The sequence below is a fragment of the Gossypium raimondii genome, chromosome 6 (genome assembly GCF_025698545.1).
Source record: "Gossypium raimondii isolate GPD5lz chromosome 6, ASM2569854v1, whole genome shotgun sequence".
Taxonomy (NCBI): domain Eukaryota; kingdom Viridiplantae; phylum Streptophyta; class Magnoliopsida; order Malvales; family Malvaceae; genus Gossypium; species Gossypium raimondii.
Window position 1 is genome coordinate 55,383,965 of NC_068570.1, and position 19,761 is coordinate 55,403,725.

Genomic DNA, 19,761 nt, shown 5'->3' on the forward strand with positions numbered 1-19,761 from the left:
TAATATTCTAGCTCCCCATAGTCTTCTTATTATTTTTCTCTCTTGGTAGCTATAGAAATTCTTTTGATTTCTAAGCAAAAATGGTGGATTTTTTTGTAAAAGAACCAAATTGTAAAAAAAAGAAAATTTTCTTTCTTTCTTCTTCTTCTCACGTTGAGAACATGGAAAGATGAAGAGAATTCTTCATCTTTCTTTCCTTATATACTAAATAAAATAATAATTAAATATAATTAAATGTCAAATCAAAATATTAATAAACTAATATTTATTTATTTAATTAATCTAAAATATCACCAACATCATCATTACTCTTCAAAATTATCTTCCTTGCTAAATGACCATTTTGACCCCTTCAAAATTCCTCCATTGAATCATCACTTATTTTAGTAAAATTATGATTTAACCCCTCATACTTTTTCCACTTATTCAATTTGGTCTTAATTCATCCATTTTCCTTAGTTTCTAGATCCTTCCACCCTTAAAATATTTGCACTATTGGTCCTTCAACTTTTTCATGTTTACACTTTAACCCCTCAAATTTTGAGTATTTATTCTTGGGTCACAAAACTTTTCTCACTTTTGCGGTTTAGTCTTTTCTTGAATTAATACATCATAATAGACTTCCTAAACAGATTTTGTTGACATAACTCAAACTTTTCCCCCCTTTTTTTTTCCACTTTATTTCCTTATTTTACTATATCAAAGATGATATCTCACTTTCTTACTGTAGCAACTTTCGAGGTGTTACAAACAAGGTTGTAAAATAGTGTTTAGAATGCTCGTATGCTTTATTTCAAGGTTTATGCTATGTACAAGAGTAGGGTGGATTGACCCCTATTTATAGTGTTAAAATAGATGCCGATAATGGCAATATAAAATGATCGTAAAACAATAAGAAAAGAAAAATAAAACACATAGATTTTACGTGGAAACCCTTTTGGGAAAAAAACCATGGGCTGAGTAGAAGAAATTCACTAATGTTGAAAACTGAATGATAAACAATAAGAAAAGAAAAATAAAACATATAGATTTTACGTGGAAACCCTTTTGGGAAAAACCATAGGCAATGGAGAAGAAATTCACTAATGTTGAAATCTGAATGATATAATATGAGTTTTGACTACATCTATTTAAATGTTGAAAAGCTTTACATAGATCCCCTTATTTTACCATTTATTTTCTTTAACAAGGGTTCGGGTCACACAACTTTAACAATCTCCACCTTGACACGAATTCTCAAATTTGAACTGTTACGAGCTTAGATTAGCATGGACTGGCTTTCAGACTTGGACCTGTTTTGCTAGCTTTAGGTGCATATGAGCTTGAAATACAACATTGAGAATTATCGGGAGTGAAATTGAATGATTACAAGAAGGCCCGAAGGAGGACAAGTGGGCCGTGGCCCAAAACACCCTCACCTTAGCCTAGATTCGGCGCTTCAACCTCAACTACTCGTACACTTTGACGCCTTAGACCATGCCTTAGCATGACGACCCTGCGAGCCCTAGCATTGTGCTACTGAGTTGCGGCACTAAGCTTGCTCGACATGAGATTCCTTTGCCAATTTGACTCGATGCTAGAGGCTATTTTTATATTTTTCAAATACTAAAGCCTAAGCAAGTATCGTAGCTCTAATTTAGGTCAATAAACTTTATAAATACAATATTTTTTAAGAGGGTTAGATAACTTTTGATTGCATTGAACTTTTAGCTTATTGCGAACTTATTGTTTTTGCGTTCTTATTTTATGGATTGATAAATCCACTTTTCTATTCAAAAGAATTTCGAAGTTTGATTCAGATAGTTACTGAGATCTAATTGTTCTTAATATTTTATTTGTTATTTAGTATTTGCATGTCTTCCGATTTAATTACAGTATTCAGGTTTATTTAATATAAGGTTTGTATTCAATTGCTTAGAATAATTGCCTTCTCAATTAGAATTACTAAATTCGTAATTGTTTAATTGATTCTAATACTTATGATGAACATCATAGGTGGGTAAGATGAATATATGCATCCTATGTTGTGTAGACATGCGATCTAATTTAAATGGACTCCACTAGTGTGTGTTTGTTGGTTAGGATTAGGTTTGTCTCGATCTTAATGCTATTGGTAAGTTAAACCCTAAGTGAAAATTATAAGATTATTTATTGATAAGGAAAATAATTTCAATCGGGCCACCCCTTGGTTATCGAAACAATACGGAGAGATTGGTTACTAGACCCGACATCGACAACTATAACCAGTTTATTAAAGAACATTAAAAATAATCTTTTTATCAATGATCAAACTCATGAATTAAACGAGAATTTTAGCTTTAACTACAACTTTATCATATTGATTTTCCCCCAACTTTTTATTACTTTTTTTTAATTTGACTTTAATTTTAAGTTTTTTAAAACTCCATTAATCTTTATTTTATTTATTTTTGTTAAAAAATAAAAATATCATTGTCATTGTAAATTCGACTCTACTCACTATTATTTAAAAGAAATTTATTTTGACAGTCGAGAAAATTATAAAATATATTTGAAAAATATTGTCAACCATTTCAATTATACACTTAAAATATAAAAAGTAAAAACCTATAAAACTTAAATTTTACTTTTGAATAGCTGAGATATAAACCGACCTGGGTATTGAATTTTGGGCTTGGATTTTACCCATGAATACCTAAGATATGAACCGACCTGGGTATTGAATTCTGGGCTTCTACTTTTAAATTTAACTTGCTGTCCCTGCCCAATCATTCCTTCCTTCCTTTTCCTCCTTGTGTTTCTCTCAACTCAAACTTTTCAAATTTTAATTTTTGTTTTCAAGCAGATTCAGAACATTACCCGTCTCAAGAAGGTATGTAGATTGATTTCTATACCTTTATTTTGTTTTACTTTACTATGTTTAAATTTTGCCCTTTTCCTCTTTAAACTGCAATTTTAGCTATCAATTTGTGTGTAGCTTGAAAAGGTTATGCTGGAAATTTGTTTAATAAATTTTCTGGAAAAAATAATTTTTGAGATTAGTTGAATAAAATAAATTTGTTTTTATTTTTAATTATTTGGGTTTTTACTGGAAAATAAGAATTTATGGTTATTAAGCTGTAATTTTAGTCGAGCAAAACAATGGGTTCAATTCAACATTATTATTTAAAACATAAAAGAAACTTAAATTTGTTTGAATTTGGAAAATTTGTTATATTGCGTTAATAGATAGCGAAAATGTCAAACAAAAATTCTGTAGGAAAATGAAGAGTTCGAGCTTCATAGGATATATATGTTAAAGGCTTTTATCTTTTACTTGAATAAGTCACTCATCTGTACAAATTGCAAAGGGTTTTAACTTATCTATGTTATTTCGAAACTTCATATTTCTTGAGTACCGATATCGGACACTTGGATATGGGATATGACCTTCAATCATATCCAGTTTCAAGCACATACCCGTATCTAACACTTAAGTAACAGACTGATTTGCAATGAATAGTGCATTTGAGTTCTTTTTGGCTATCAGAACTCAATAGATAAGTAAATATAGCCTGAATTCTATTGAAACTGACATTCTTATACAGTTTGTTTCATGATTTGCTGAAAATGACATCTGTTGAGGGAAATACGGCTGAGCCTCGGAAAACTAGTAATCCAGCTGCTAACACTGCTAAGATTCAGAGTTCATCATCATCATTCCGAAGGTGGGGTAGGAAGTATCCTTTTATCAGATATGGGCTTCCAATGATTTCGTTGACTGTGTTTGGGGCAGTCGGCCTTGGTCACCTCTTGCAGGGCAGGTTAGTTTCGGTACACTTGATTTGCAAATTGATTTTCCAAACTACTTTAGTGGATGAGATCTATGTTTCGTCTGGCAGTGAATATATCTGCTGTGCAGAGAACAGCAGATGTCATGTTAACTTTGAGGGGCAAACCATGTTATACCGTAGATAATTGCTCAGTTCTGTTCACGGTGTATTTCTCATGATCGGAGTTGGACCTATGGTATTAGGTCGTCAGTTCTGATGGTGGTATATGGTTGTAAATTTTTAAAGTTGGAGAAAAGAATTCCAATGACAATAGGATGTAATCATATGATTGGAAATAGAAGGCTATTTTTGCCTTCTTGTTTGACTTGAATTAATCTAGCACTCTATGATTCTTACACACACACTCACTTGTATGCACATATCTTACTGCGGTTTTCAGGTAGATAACCAAATTAGTAGTTAAAGGAAAATGTTTTAGTATGATTCTTGTTTGGGCTCTTTATCGATTGAATGTCAAGCATAAGGTTCAAGCTCGGTCATCTATTAGTTTGGTTTGGTTGATTTAGTTGGTCGAGTTAGACGACCTTCTATCTGATTTTCTAACTGAAAATTCGAGGGCTTGATCAATGTCCATGAAAGGTGCCACTGCTTAAACTAAGAGTACATATCACTGCTGCATTTTTGTCTATCTAGAGTTCACAAGACTTTCAGTTTTCATGTTCCAATCGAAAACTGCTGATCATTATGTGAACTTCTATTTTCAATATGATTATCTGTTTCAATCACTGTTGCAACACCTCTAATCCATAGTTAGTACTTATCATCATCATTTTGTTCGATCTTCTAAAATTTTAGAGTATTTCGTAGTTCAGCAAGGATATAGCAAAGGTGAAAGATGATCAAGAATGGGAAATTATCGAGACGAGGAAAGCATTATCAAGAACAGGACCCATTGATGCATATAAGCCAAAAAAGATTTCATTAGAGGAAGAATTAAAGGTATACAAGATTTTTATTCTTATGTTATTCAAACTTGGCTCTGATCATCGGATATATCTCCATACCCATGTTTAAATGTGCGTTGGACATGAATATCAAACATAAGTACTTCGAGAAAATAAAGAGTCTTTGTGGGACGGTTTTTCTTTTGTTTTGTAGGCTTTGCAACAGAAGGTTGATATAAACAACTATGATTACAAAAGAATTCCGAAGCCGAATGAAGGCAACTCAGGCTAGTATATTTTGTGCTCTCAATCCAAAAGGTTTCTTTCATACTTGCAGTAATATTAGGATTTTGGTGCTTTTTTTTTTGTGGTCGTTGCATATTTATAAATACCCACTTTTAATCCAAATTCGTTAAGAATATGTTGCTCATGTTGTAATAGATTGTTGTGAAAACTTAAAACACAATTTTGGTAGTTGAGATTAATGTATGTAGCACATGGTTTAATATTCCATTTGAGAATTTTTGAAAACATTGATCGTTATTTGGAATTAAGTGTGAGTGTCGGATATAAGGATAAAGGTATATATATTTTGTAATGGCCTAATTTCTTCTGGTCCAAACAAAAACAAAAATACATTAATAATCAAAAGTCCATTTTACAAATGAATAAAATATAAAAGCCCAAATCCAGACCCTAAACTATCCAAGACCTATTTGTTAACCCAAAAGTTTAAAACCTTAAACTACCTAAATGACACAATACCCAAAGGCTTATACAAGTCCAAACCCTAAACTATCCTAAGTTATCAGAAAGCTTAAAACCCTTTAGCAGTTGTTGCCCTCGCCATGTTAGCAGGCACTTCATCCGAAGGCTTCTTGTTACCCACGCCCCTAGGATTGCCTTTTGCCATGGTTACACCGGAAGGGCAAGGAGCACGTCCCTTATTGTCGTTGACTTGGCCTCCTTTACCACCACCATGCAAAAACCTATAAAAAGATAGAAAAAAGAACAAAGAAAAGGAAAAAACAAAAATGAAATATTGTAATTAATTTGGCTATAAAAGCTTGAACTCTGTAATTTTTTATCAACAATAAAATAGAGAACAAAAACAAAAAGAACAAAAAAAATCATTAAAAGATTTATTTTTTATATTTTTGAAATTTCGAGAAGAAAAAAACAAAAAAGATTTATTTATTTTTTTGTTTTACCTGTTGACGTTTCACTTCACCGCCATCATGGGTGGCCCTCTCCGATTTGAATGGTCTCCGAATCCATTAGGATTCGTCGAGGGCCTTGTCGGGAAAGGGTGAAGTCGAAAGCCTTCTTTGCTTGTTGAGTTTTGACTGGGTTTTTTGGGATTTTAACCCTAGATTTACGTTTTATGCATAAAAGGGCTCAAAAGGGGGATTTTTGAGAATTTTAGTCACCGGAGGTGGCAGTCTCTATCGCTAATGACCGGCGGCTACAGCGGAGACCTACCATCCCTATGGTCGGATAAGGGGGGAGGGTTGAGAGAAAAAAAGAGCAAAGAGTTTTTTTTTTAAATTAAAGGAAATAATTTTTTTTAATTATTATTTTTACTTATTTTAGGTCCCTTGAATCAGTGTCATTTTGGGCTTGGCTTCATATGCCCTAAACGACGTCGTTTTGACGCAACAGGAAGACTAGACCCGAATACCTTTAGGATACATGTGTTTTCAAATGGAGGGTCTAATTGCTGTTTAGGCCATTTTGTTTTTTTTTGCTATTTTTTAATTTCGTCCCATATTGTTTTTTTTGTTTCATTTTATTTCTATCCCTTTTATTTTGTTCTTGTGCAATTTAGTTCCCTAACTTAGACAACTTCTTTGGAAGTGACATGCGTAGTGGTGGGCATAATAACCTTTTTGGTCCTTGTGCATTTTCACATATATTAATTTAATCCTTTATTTGTTTTTTTTTGTTTTGTTACAATTCATACTTTAAGGTTTTTTTTTTAGTTTCAATTTAGCCCTTTTAGAAGATGGAGAAATTCTCCTATCGAGTATTCTCTGAAGACTATTCTCCATTGAAGGAATTTCTGGCTATCCAAAGACAAGAAAACATCTCTGAAGAAAAATAGATGGCAATTTTTTGAAGTCTCTGAAATGAAGATGTTGAGTGGCGGGCCCCTTGAATGATTCCCAATGAAATCCTCTATCGATGTGGAGACTTTGACTGGGTTGTTTTACTTGGGATATGGATAGCTGTCAAATATGCCCCTTTACTAGTATTAAGGTAGTACAGATCGATGCAGTTTATTCCAGCAACACGAGGGTTGACCCAACGTGAGTTTGCATACGATGGTGACAATTATAAAAAGGTTAGTGAAATCTAATATATGGAACCGAACTCATAAGATGAAGAAATTTATCGCATATCTTATAACAACCCTAGAATACGATTAGTGGTGGAATAAAAGAATCAACGATAATATCCTTTCGTTAAGTCAAGAAAATATCTTGCCAATAAAAGAGCACTTGCAAGTGATCCCGTCAGAATTAGGTATTGTGAGCAAGACTTTGAAAAGAGAAGTTTAGAGCTGGGAAAAAGGATAGAGAAGTTGGAAGAAGAGTAAATTCAGCTAGGGTTAGACATTGATTTCCAAAGATTAGAAACCGAAAAAATGAGAAAGGGAAAGAATAAAGCTGAAGAGGACTTGAACAGTTTAAAAACGGATTACAAACTTTGCTTATAAATAAGGACTGTCTGGTTGGGCAAAATGTCGGCACAGTAGCGATAGAAAATCCAAAAAAAAAGAATAGAGCCGATAAGTGGGAGGGAAAGTTTCAAGATGCTCGAGTCCTTGAGGATGCTATAAAATGAGAATTGTTAGAATGTTAAGTTGAAAAATTTGGATTGAAAGCTTAGGTAGCGGAGTTAAAAAGCTCTTTGCATCGACACTGTAGTCGTAACTCTTTGACTGAGTTGAAAGCAAGTCGGGTTAAGAATGAGGAGTTGAAAAAAAAGGTAGAACTTGATACCTCATTACGAAATTGTGAACTATAAATTGAGCTTCTCGTAGAAACTAGGGAAACAAAAATTGGAAAGAGCCATTCCAATACTCCTAGGGGCAGGTCAGAGATAGGAACCATGTTACGAGCAAAGCTTTGGCCCAAATACGAGAAGTGACTAACCATTTGCAAGCCTAGCTGTTCAAGCTGACGTTCTGAGCCTGAAATATAAATCAGAGTTGGATTGGGGCAAAGAATTAGCTTGACTTCTTAGGAAAGTTAAGGTTTTGAGCGTTAAGGCAATGCCATATATGTAAAATGTATTTGCCTTATATAAAGAAACTTATTTTCTAATAAAATTGTTCTAATGGAATTAAACTAGAATTAATGTCTTCTTGCATGCATATTTACCATTCATTAGAATTGCATTTCATTTCATACATTAAATTTCAAGAAGATTTCTTTAATTAATTATAGAATTGTGACATTTACTCTTGAAATTATCAAAAATCTGCAAACGTGACATCGCTATGGTACTCAAGGTAAAATTAAGGTTATGGATCGAAGACTAGAAATGCTGGAACAAACCCAAAAGTATATGCATGACCAATTAGCTAAGGTGCAACAAGATATGTAAAATTGGATATAGGAATATCAGAGAAACATAATAAGTCAGTTAACTCAGTTGTTGGCTGAAGGAGTTGACAAATGGAAGAGTATTGTGATAAGCTTTAGAGATGAGAACGAAGACCTTGCTTACCCCTCAGGTTTTACCCTATTGCACATTTAAGCTCAACAGGAGATGTGTTTACGAGGAGTACTTGGCATTATAAGACCGTAACAGTATTAGGCTGACACTTTTAGACTAGTAAATTATCTTGTGGCTTTAGGTTCCAACCCCGGAGACGACCTAACCAACCTTGTTCTAGATTTGAATGATATGATGGAAACGGAAAAGGTAAAAGTAGAACTTCCAAAATAGCTGAAAGATCATTTTAAATGGTTAGAGGAAAAGTTCAGAGCAATAGAGGGAGTTGACATCTTTTGTGGAGTTGATGTCAATGAGTTAAGTTTGGTCCCGAACCTAGTACTTCTGTTGAAATTTAAAACCCCAGAATTTGAGAAGTATAATGGGACCAGTTACTTTGAAGCTCATATTACAGTGTTTATCAAAAGAATGATAGGTTATGTCAATAATGATCAGTTGTTAATATATTGTTTTCAAGATAGTTTAATCGGACTGGTTGTAAAACGGTAAAATTGGCTGAATCGTGCCCGAATCAATTCATGGTGTAGGCCTTCATGAAGTAGTACAACCACGTGACTGATATGATGCATGATAGAATTACGCTATAGAATATGGATAAAAAAATCAAATGAGAGTTTCAGGTAATACGCCTAAAGGTGGAAGGATGTGGCAGCACAAGTGCAACCACCTTTATTGGAAAAGGAAACAACAATGCCCTTTGTTAATACTTTGAAGGCCCTGTTCATCAATCATATGTTAGATAGTGCTATTAAGAGCTTATCAGATATAGTTATACCTGGGGAGATGATCGATAACGTGATAAAAAGTGAAAAGATAGATATAAGAGAAAATGTCAAAATGTCTGCCTTGAAAAAGGAGAACGAGGTAGTATACAATATGAATTATTTAGAGCCAGCCGCAATAGCGTAGCCTAAGACCATGACGGCCAACCATTAGGGCTTTTCGAGTCGCTTATCTCAATGACGTATGGAGAACTATAGTAGAACTTATTCGATAGTAATGTAGTATTGTCGTTTTACCTAAAGCTTATGCAGCCTCCATTTCCAAAATGGTATGACACAAATGCTCAGTGCGAATATCATGCAGGGATAAAAGGACACTCGATTAAAAATTACATCACCTTCAAGAAGATCAAAAGAATTATCAAAATGGGAATAGTAAGGTTTGATGATCCATTGACGCTTAATGTGGTTGAAAATTTGCTACCCAGTCATCCCTATAAAAGGGTAAACACAATAATCTAATATCAGGGCAAAAAAATTAAAACCAACGTTGAGGAGGTGAAGTCTCCATTAAAATGGGTTTGGCAGAAAATGGTAAGTATAGACTTGATCATTCAAGATTCAGAGGACATACCAAAAGGAGTAAAAAGCTATTGCGAGTTTTACGTTACAAAAGGATATGAAATTCAAAAGTGTGTCGAATTTACAACTCTAGCACAGAGTTTGATGGACAACAAAAAATTAAATTTTTTTGAAGATATTGAATTCAAAAGGGGTAGATATTTGTGCCTTGAAGATAGAGTATAAAAAAAAACTTGTAAGGTCAACCACCCAGTAGTTATCTCCCGTCCAAAAGGCAATGAAGTCGTGAAACAAGCCACACCAAGAATCATAATCCAAAAACCCGTGACCTTTTCTTACAAGGATAACAATAGGGTCTCATGGAGGTATGATTGCAATGTGATGAGTTTGGGAGGAGAAAACTCAAAAGTCACTTTAGGAGGGGTCTAGGATGTTAGTTTTTTTCACACAATGGCAAATGTTACAACCATGTGAATGTAAAAACTAAACCCCTCAAGAGAGAGGCCCTAGTAGTCGAGCTTAAGAAGCGAAAAATCACTAGACCTGAGTCACCAGTCAATAAGCCAGTGACCAAGAACGAAGCTAAAGAGTTCTTGAAATTTTGAAGTACAGCATGTACAGTGTAATAGAGCAACTACATAAACTGTCAACTCGAATATCAATTTTACCCTTTTAAGCTTAGAGACACATCGTAATGCATTAATGAAGGTGCTAAATAGGAGTTACGGCATCAATAACAATTCCACGAATAAGCTGGATCGTTTGGTCAACAACTTGAGTGTTTGACAATTTTATTTTCTTTAACGATGACAAAGTACCTCTAAGAGGTATGAGATCAACAAAAGCTCTGCATATCACTATTTGTTGTAAGGGAAATATATTGCTTGGAATATTAATTAATAATGGGTTTGTCCTAAATGTTTTACCTCTATCCACATTAAATAGGTTGTTAGTCGATAACTTTCACATGAAGGCCTACATAACATAGTAAGGGTGTTTGATGGGCACAAAAAGAAAAGTAATGGGGAGGATCGAAATACACTTCTAATCGGTCAAAATACATATGAGGTGGACTTTTTGGTAATGGACATCAAGCTCACTTACAAATATTTTTTAGGAAGGCTTTGTATTTATTTAATAGGGGTAGTGCCATCATCGCTGCATCAAAAGTTAAAGTTGGTGACAGAAGGTTGGTTGGTCACGTTAAACGTTAAAAAAGTACATATTGCATTTGTGACTAGTGACGTGTCCTACATAGGACAGATGAAGATGCTGTAGAATGCTCATTTTAATCATTGAAATTTGTTAATACAAATTTTTTAATGAAGGAAGCAAGATTCTCGCACCAAAAATATCTAAAACCATGAGGATGAGTCTATAATGGATGGTCGGGAAGGGAGTTTTGCTAGGAAGAAGACTTGAAAATGATCTCCAAGGAAGGGTTAATGCACCAATGTTGATGGTTAAACAGGATCGTTTTAGCTTAAGGTACAAGTTAAAAGATGAATGAACTAGAAAAGAAGCAAGAGAGAAAGGAGGCGCGACTGAGTGGGGAAGAGATTAAATGGGAACCAATAATCTTTCCCCATATATTTGAAACATTCGTGTTAGAAGAAGTCATCTACGCTAAACGAAAAATAATAGAAAAAAAACTAGATAGCCAAGACTGTAGGAAGAATGTTAGAAAATTTAAACATCAACGCTATATCTGAAGTGGACTTTCTGGTAATGAACATCAAGTCCACCTGTAACTATTTATTGGAATGAAGGCTTTGTATCTATTCAGCAGGGGCAGTGTCATCGTCGTTGCATCAAAAGTTGAAAGTGACAAAAGGTTAGTTGGTCACGTTAAACGCCTAAGTATATCATTACATCTGTGACTATTGACGTGCCCTACATAGGGACAAATGAAGCTAATGCATACTCTTTTCGATCATTGAAATTTATTAGTACAACTTTTATTGCTGAAGGAAACAAGATCCTCGCGTCAAAAAATCTAAAGCCACAAGGATAGGTTACAATTAATAGTCAAAAATAGAATTTTACCGGGAAGAAAACTTGGAAAACACCTCTAATGAGAGGTTAATGCATCAATGCTAACGAATAAATAGGATCATTTTTCGCTTAAGCTACAAGCTAGATACAAGACAGAAGATGAATGAATTAGAAAAGAAGCAAGAAAGAAGGAAAGTGCGACTAAGTGAGGAACAAATTAAGTGAGAACTAATGATCTTTTCCCATATATATGGAGCATTCATGTTAGGAGAAGTCATCTACCTTGAATAAAAAATAATTGGAAAAGAAAGCCAGATAACTAAGACTGTAGGAAGAATATTAGAAAATTTAAACGTCAACGCTGTATCTGAACAATTGGATCGTAGAGGAGATTCTTGTAGTTTTTAGGACTATTTTAGAGTAATGTTCAAAATATGATTGTTTTAAAATTGGGAGCAATAGGGATCCTTTTGTGAAAAAGGCACATAACTATTATCTTTATTTTAATGAAAATAATTTGTTTTTTGTGTCCTGTTTAGCAAATATTTAACTACTCCTTTTATTCATATTCATACAATAATGAATCATTCTAAAATTCATTTTTTCATTAGGTTTCCTTGTTAGAGCCTTGTTATAGGAATATAATGAGACCAAAGGAAAAAATGAATTTAAAATGATAAATTGTGTGAGATAAGTATGAATAAAATGAGTAGTAAAATATTTGTCAAATGGGACACAAATGCATTATTTTCATTGAAATAAAGATAGTGGTCATGTGTCTTTTCACGAAAGGATCTCTATTACTCCTAGGCTTAGATCAATAGGCATGTTCTAAATATTACTCTAAAATAGTCTTAAAAATTACAAGAATCTCATCCACAATTTAGCTGTTCAGAATATTTTCGGAGGTGTAAGGACGAATTTTTAATAAGTTCCCTTCCTCGGTTTCCTTTTTAGATATATCGTTGACTCTTAAATTTTATCACATTCTTCCCACAGTCTTGGTTATTTGGCTTTTTTTTCTATAATTTTTCATTCAAGGTAGATGACTTCTCTTGACATGAATGTTTCATATATATGGGGAAAGATTATTGGTTTCAACTTTATCTTTTCCCCACTTAGTCGCGTATTCTTTCTTTCATGCTTCTTTTTTTGTTCCTTCCTTTTTTGTCTTGCATCTGGCTTGTAGCTTAAGCAAAAAATGATCCTGTTTATTCCTTAGCATTTGTGCATTAACCTTTCATTGGAGGTATTTTTCAAGTTTTCTTCTTGACAGAACTCCTTTTTTGACTATTAATTGTAAACCAATTCTTGTGGCTTTAGATATTTTTGGTGCAAGAGTTTTGTTTCCTTCAGCAATAAAAGTTGCATTAATAAATTTCAATGATCGGAAAGAGTATTCTATAGCTTCATTTGTCCGTATATAAGGCACGTCAGTAGTCATAGATGCAATGATATACTTAGGCGTTTAACGTGACCAACTGACCTTTTGTCACATTCAACTTTTGATGCAACGATGACGGCACTGCCCTTGCTGAATAGATACAAAGCCTTCTTCTCAATAAACAGTTTTAAGTGGGCTTGATGTTCATTATCAGAAAGTCCACTTCATATGTATTTGGATCGATTATGAGTGGTATTTTGATCCTCTCCATTACTTTTCTTTTTGTGTCATCAAATGTCCTTACTATATTATGCAGGCCTACATGTGAGAGCTATCAACCGACAACCTACTTAGTGTGGGTAGAGGTAGAACATTCAGGGTAGACCCATTATTAATTAATAGTCTAGGTAGTGTATATCCCTTAAATGAGTAGTGATGTGCAGAGCTTTTGTTGGTCTCATACCTCTTAGAGGTATTTCGTCGAAGTTGAAGAAAATAAAATTGTTAGCATTCAAGTTGTTAACCAAATGATCTAACTTATTCACGAAAATGTTATCGACGACGTAACTCTCATTTAGCACCTTTAATAATCCATTGCAATGCGTCTTTGAGCTTAGAAGCGATGTTAAAATAGATATAAGAACTAGCTGTTTGTGTAGTTGTTTTACTACATTGTATTTGATGAGTTTCAAAAATTTTAAGAATTTTTTAGCTTCGTTCTCGGTCATTGGCAACTCAGGTTTAACATTTTTCCCTTTTTTAGGCTCGGCTACTAGGGTCTTTCGTTAAGGGGTTCAGTTTATGCATTTACAGGGCAGTAGCGTTTCCAACTGCATGTGGAGAAATCGACACCCTCGACCCCTTTTGAAGTAACTTTTGAGTTTTCCCCTCTTGGAATCATCACATTGCAATTATAATTTCATAAGACCTTCTTGCTATCTTGTAAGGAAAGGCCACGAGTTTTTAGTCTCGGTCTGGCTTGTTTTTTGACTTCACTGCCTATTGTCTGGAATATTATCACTACTGAGTGGTTGACCTTGTAAGTTTTTTTTATACTACCTATTTTAGAGGCACAAACAACTACCCCTTTTGAATCCTTAATATCTTTAAAAACTTTAAAGTTTTTTATTGCTCATTAAGTTCTGAATTCGACGCACATTTGGATTTCATGTCCTTCCGCAATGTGAAACTTGCAGTAATTTTTTACTTTTGATATGTCCTCTAAATCGTGAGTGATCAAGCCTACATTTACCATTTTCTGCCAAACCCATTTTAATGGAGATTTTTCTTAACGTTGGTTGATCCATTTGCTTTAATTATCCCTTGGTCGGGATGATTGGGTAGTAGATTTTTACTCACATTAGGCGCTGAAGAATCATCAAACCTTATAGTTCCCATTTTGGTAAATTTATCGATTGAATTCTTGAGGGCAATGTAATTTTCAATCGAGTGCTCTATTATCCTCGTATGACATTTGCATTGAGCATGTGTCATACCACTTTGAGAATGGAGGTTGCATGGGCTTTTGGTAAAACGACGATATTATGTGAGCGTTGAACATGTTTTGGTATAGTTCTCCATACATCATTGGGATAGGTGTGAATTGAATTTTTTATGTATTTGGCTCGAACTAGATTCTTGTATCGGAGGGCTTTGATGGTTGGACGTTATGGTCTTAGGCTGTGCTACTATAGCTGGCTTTGAATAGTTCATATTGTATACACTCACAGTATTTACTTCATTTTGTTTTTTTAGACAAACCTTTTAACATTTTATCATATATCTATCTTTTCGCTTTTAACGCGTTGTCGATCATCTCTTTGGACACAGTTATTTTCGAGAAGCTCTTGGTAGTACTACCCATCATATGATTAAAGGGGCCTGCAAGGTGTTGTTAAATAGCATCATTGTTTCCTTCTCTAATATGTCCTAATGCCAAAATTATTGGGACATGAGTGACCTTTTTGTCGAGTTGGTCGAACAAATCAGAAATCGCATATTTTATATGTCCTAATGCCTTAGAGAAGATCACTAACCTATAAATACTTAAGGCAAAGGCGTCAATCTTTTTTCTTGTGTTTGGGTATACCAAGGCTAAGTCCCGCAGGCTCTTCCAAGTGATGCATTTATTATCCTTTTTTTCTTAATTTGGGTCGCGACTTATTGCTCGCCCGTCCCTCATTAGCTTCTTCAAGAAGGTTGCGACGTTGGCGACTCTAGAGTAGGTTTTATCAACTTGGATCTTTGGGCAACAGAGTAAAGTGGTGTACTCTTCTAATGTGGGTACCACGGTTACCCACAAGTGAAATAATTGTAAGTAGGATTCCAATACTGTGTGAAAGCTTGGAATAAATGCTTAGCCACATTGACATTGAATAAGTTTGCAAATCACCATATTTGTGATAGAATAACTGTTTTGTTTTATCATCCCATTGATCCCATTTTCTTTCAGTTCTTGCAAAATATTCTGAGTTACATTAATTCGGGTGAAATCCCATAACTCTAACATATACCCTTCTGGTAGGCTGTCACCATTCTCTTGTTGTCTTTTCTCTGACCATATTTGTACGGTCACATTGTCCTTTAAATTATTAAGAAGCCCTTTTCTCATGATAAGTTCTTTATTTAGCAATTGAACACGAATTAACACCTTTTCCTAAGATGAAAATGTGGTGCAACCAAAACGAAATAAAGTAAATCAGTATAATAATTACAAGAATAAAACTTGAATATAGATTGTAATTAAAAACAAAAGTTAAATGTGTCTCTTCTTTACATTCTATTCGGGCAAACTCTTAGCATATGTGGTTTGTTTTTAAAGTAAAGGTACCTGAATCGATAGCTTCTCCAATCCTTACCCATTGTAGGCTCATATGGATTGAGTTCAGTTCAGGGGGATGCATTTTCCTATGCCTGCACAATAGTGAAGGCTTCACAAAGATAGGTACAGATATATTCCGAAAGTGATGCATTATCTTGTACAGAGGTGAAGACCTCACGAAAATATAGCTTCTCACTCCCACTTAAGAAGGGCAGAATCCAAGTAGAACGTTTATGTCATGCAATACGTATGAAAGTGTATAAAGAGAAACTCTCAAACTTTTGATTGAACAAAAAGTAAAACCATAAGTTTAGGTGACTATATAACTTGAGATTATTAACAAAGACATTCGTATAATTGTTTGCTACCAAAACAACACATGACTGAACGATGAAATGCAAGGAAGGGATCACAAATTAAATTAAACCGATTCTCAATTTCTAACAAAAGGACCAAAAAGTAATCAACTTGTAGCTTGACTCTTTTTTTAGTCATCAGTGAAGTCACTAAGTTGTCAAAACCTTTTTTTGTCCTGACTTATATATATAATTTAAAAAAAAAGACGGAGTCGCCACTGATCTTTTTTAATTAGGTATGATTGGATCACCTCGAAATTTAATTATTTTAATAGAATATTTACTAAAATGACGATTTTTCTTTTCGAGCTATAAAATCAGAAGAACGGGTTCTGGAATTGGTTACGTATGAGGAAGGATTAACACTCTTATAACGCTCAAAATTGATTACTAGGTGTCTCATTATTGGAAATTGCAATCTTAAGAAGAATTTAAAATACGACACTTAAATGTACGTAAATGGTATTAATTGATGGCATTATTAGAAATATTATTACCTAATGGAACTTTATAGAGAAGGTTCTTTTTGTCTTGAGCCGATCAAAAAGTCATGTCCTGTAAGCTAGGGGAACAATATCTTGAATGCCCGAGAATAAAAAAATATGTCATTTGATTGTTACATAGAGCTTATATGTTCTTAATTTTAAATAGGATGTTCGATTATTTCGGTTTAAAGAGAAAGTCATGTCCTGTAAGTTAGGTGTACAACTTCTCGGTTTACCTACATAAAGGAACATTGCCTCGGTCTTGAGCATTACTTATGTGTTGCGCAAAAGCCGATGCTACACTAATGTGACATGCGATAAGCCTACTCGAATGTGGTATATTGTACAAAGCAGATGGGTAAATGTAGGCATAATATATAATATAGTAAAAATAACGATATTATAATATTATAATGATGGCAACACAAATAATAAAATAATACAACAATAAAATAACAAAAATAATGGTAGTAATATTCTTAGTTGATTAATAATAATATTATGTAATAATGATAATAATAGTAAAATAACATAAGAAAGTATGATAATGCTATGATTATGAGTATAATATTAGCAATGATAAAATTTTAACATAAATGATATTAATTTTTAACAATGATCATCTAAAAATATCAATGGCATCAATATTTAAAAATAAAAACCAAAATGAAATAATGAGGACATTTAAAGATAAAACTGTGAATTATATAACTTAAACGGTAAAAATGTAAATAATGAAATTTAAAGGGTTGGAAATTAAATAACAAAAAGTAAAAAGGGCTAAATTGAAACCTAAACGAAACTTAAAGTATAAATTACAAAGAAACAAAAACAAAAGATTAAATTAAACTAAAACAAAGAAGTATAGGGACCTAGAGTGTTATTATCTCAACTCAATATATGTGTCACTCTCTTAATGGGTCAACATTAGGTCATGGAATTGAAATGTAAGAATAAAATTGAAGGGGTAAAAATAAAATAAATAAAAATATATGACGAAATTGAAAAAGAAAACATAAGTGGAAGGGCTTAGGCAGCAGTTAGACCCCTCTTTCAAAAACACACAGATCCTAACAGAATCTAGGTCAGGTCCTTGGGTCATGTCTAAAACGATGTTGTTTTGAGCATCTAAAGTTACGCCCAAAACGATGCTGGATAATGCACTCTATATAAGTTTAAAAAAATTATAAAAATATGTTCTCTCTTCTATTTAGAAAAAAGGCTTTTTTTTTTCTCTCAAACACCCACTTGGCCGGCGAGTCGGTGAGTCTCCGACGTTGCCATAGGCTATTGGCGACGGAGACGTCGCCTCCGGTGGTTGAAGTTCCCAAAAGTTTCCTCTGAGCCTTTTCACTCGTAGAACGCGAATCTGGGGTTAATTCCCAGAAATCCGGTCAAAGCTCAATAAAAGGCCTTGAAATTTTTTCAGTTTCTCTTTTTCCAAACAACGCCTTTCGAGTTAGAGGGGATCGTCCTTCATCGGGGATAGAGTGCTTGGCCATGACGGCGGTGGAATATGAAGGGTCGTTAGGTAAATAAAAGGAACCGTAATCTTTTCATTTTTTTTTCTTTTAGAAACTTTAAAAAAACTAAAACTAAAAATATACCTTTTAGTCTGTTCTATTTTCTTGTTTTTCTTTTTTATTTGATTCATTCCTCAAATTACAAGTGGTGGTTGCGGTTTTTATAACCGCATTGAATATACAATTTTGTTTTTATTTCACTGTCTTAGTTTTTACAGGTACTTTTGTGGTGTTGGCAAGGAGACTTTCAGTCAATGTCGGTGAGAGTGGCGCCACTTGCCATTTTGGTGAAATGGTGGCAGAGTGCAGTCTTAGGGGGTGGGTAACCTCGGGTGGGGGCTATTAGGCTTTGGGTTAATGGGCTTTGGTTTTTTAATTAATTTTTAAATGGATTTTATTTTTGGGCCAGACAAACTTGGGCCTTTACAGTGTATATTGTCAATTACGTAGAATAATTCCTTCTCAAAAAGACAAAAAAAGGAAACTTGTTTATTTTTCACGTGTAATTTTAGATAAGATGGGATCATATCTTACCAAACCAGACTGCTCTTGCAAACGTGCTCCCTCAGAATAGGTGAAATCAGATGTTTCTATGTCTATTCAGTACATTGGACATACCTCATTCCTATGTATCCATGTATGGATTGTTTCCTCAACTCGACACCCAAGGGTAAATAATTGATACATGGATCATTGGATATAGTACTCGGAAGGATTGTGTATAGACACTTTTAACTAAAAACTTTCCATATGAACTTTGAGCTTTCTTTGGCCACACAACCCTGCTAGATGCTTCGAATCATTCGATCAATTCTGTTAGCTACATGGGTGCCTTGAAACAAGGCATAATGTAAGTAGTTATAGAAGATATAATTGATTTAATCATTGTATATCTACCACCTTGAGATACACAAGCTGATTTCTAACTTAGTTTGTATCTTCTTAGTTATCAGTTAGGAAAAAAGGTTTTCTTCTTGTTCAAATTTACAACCTACACCTTAGGATGTTTTCTTAGTTTAAATATGATATACTCAAACTGTTTGGACAGAACAATGAACCTACAAATGGCCTAGCAAATCCTTCGAGACCACATCTTAGAGATGTCCTTTGAATCAATCAACAATTAAGGTTTCCACACATTAATTGTCATATTAGACTTCATTATTATGTCCCATCCGAGGTGATTGAAAGCATATCATAACGTAATTGTATGTAGGTTTATAATAGTAGACCACTTGGTTACTTACCATTGACCCTCCTATAAGAGCTCGATACATGATACTTAAGGATCAATGCTAAGAATTATAAGGCCCAAGGACGATCACTAAAGTCAAGCCCTCCTTACTCTCCTTCCACCATCATCAACTTCTACTTCGACTCTCCCTTTCTCTTATCATCTCTAGTTATTTTACCTGGTGACTCTTTACCTTGTACTAAACAAGATGAATTGTAT

At 33.9% G+C, this 19,761-nt stretch overlaps 1 protein-coding gene and 1 long non-coding RNA gene across 2 annotated transcripts; both read left to right on the plus strand.

Moving 5' to 3' along the window:
- Nucleotides 1–2,686: 2,686 nt before the first annotated feature.
- LOC105774326 (uncharacterized) lies at nt 2,687–5,227 on the plus strand. The gene is made up of 4 exons (XM_012596777.2): nt 2,687–2,851; nt 3,567–3,782; nt 4,625–4,751; nt 4,911–5,227. Exons 2-4 carry the CDS (start codon nt 3,589–3,591, stop codon nt 4,986–4,988), a joined length of 399 nt encoding a protein of 132 aa, XP_012452231.2. The 5' UTR covers nt 2,687–2,851; nt 3,567–3,588; the 3' UTR covers nt 4,989–5,227.
- A 12,688-nt stretch (nt 5,228–17,915) lies between these two features.
- On the plus strand, nt 17,916–18,846 carry LOC128041940 (uncharacterized). The gene is made up of 2 exons (XR_008197096.1): nt 17,916–18,316; nt 18,527–18,846. It is a non-coding gene; the product is annotated as an uncharacterized LOC128041940 (long non-coding RNA).
- The last annotated feature ends 915 nt before the right edge of the window (nt 18,847–19,761 follow it).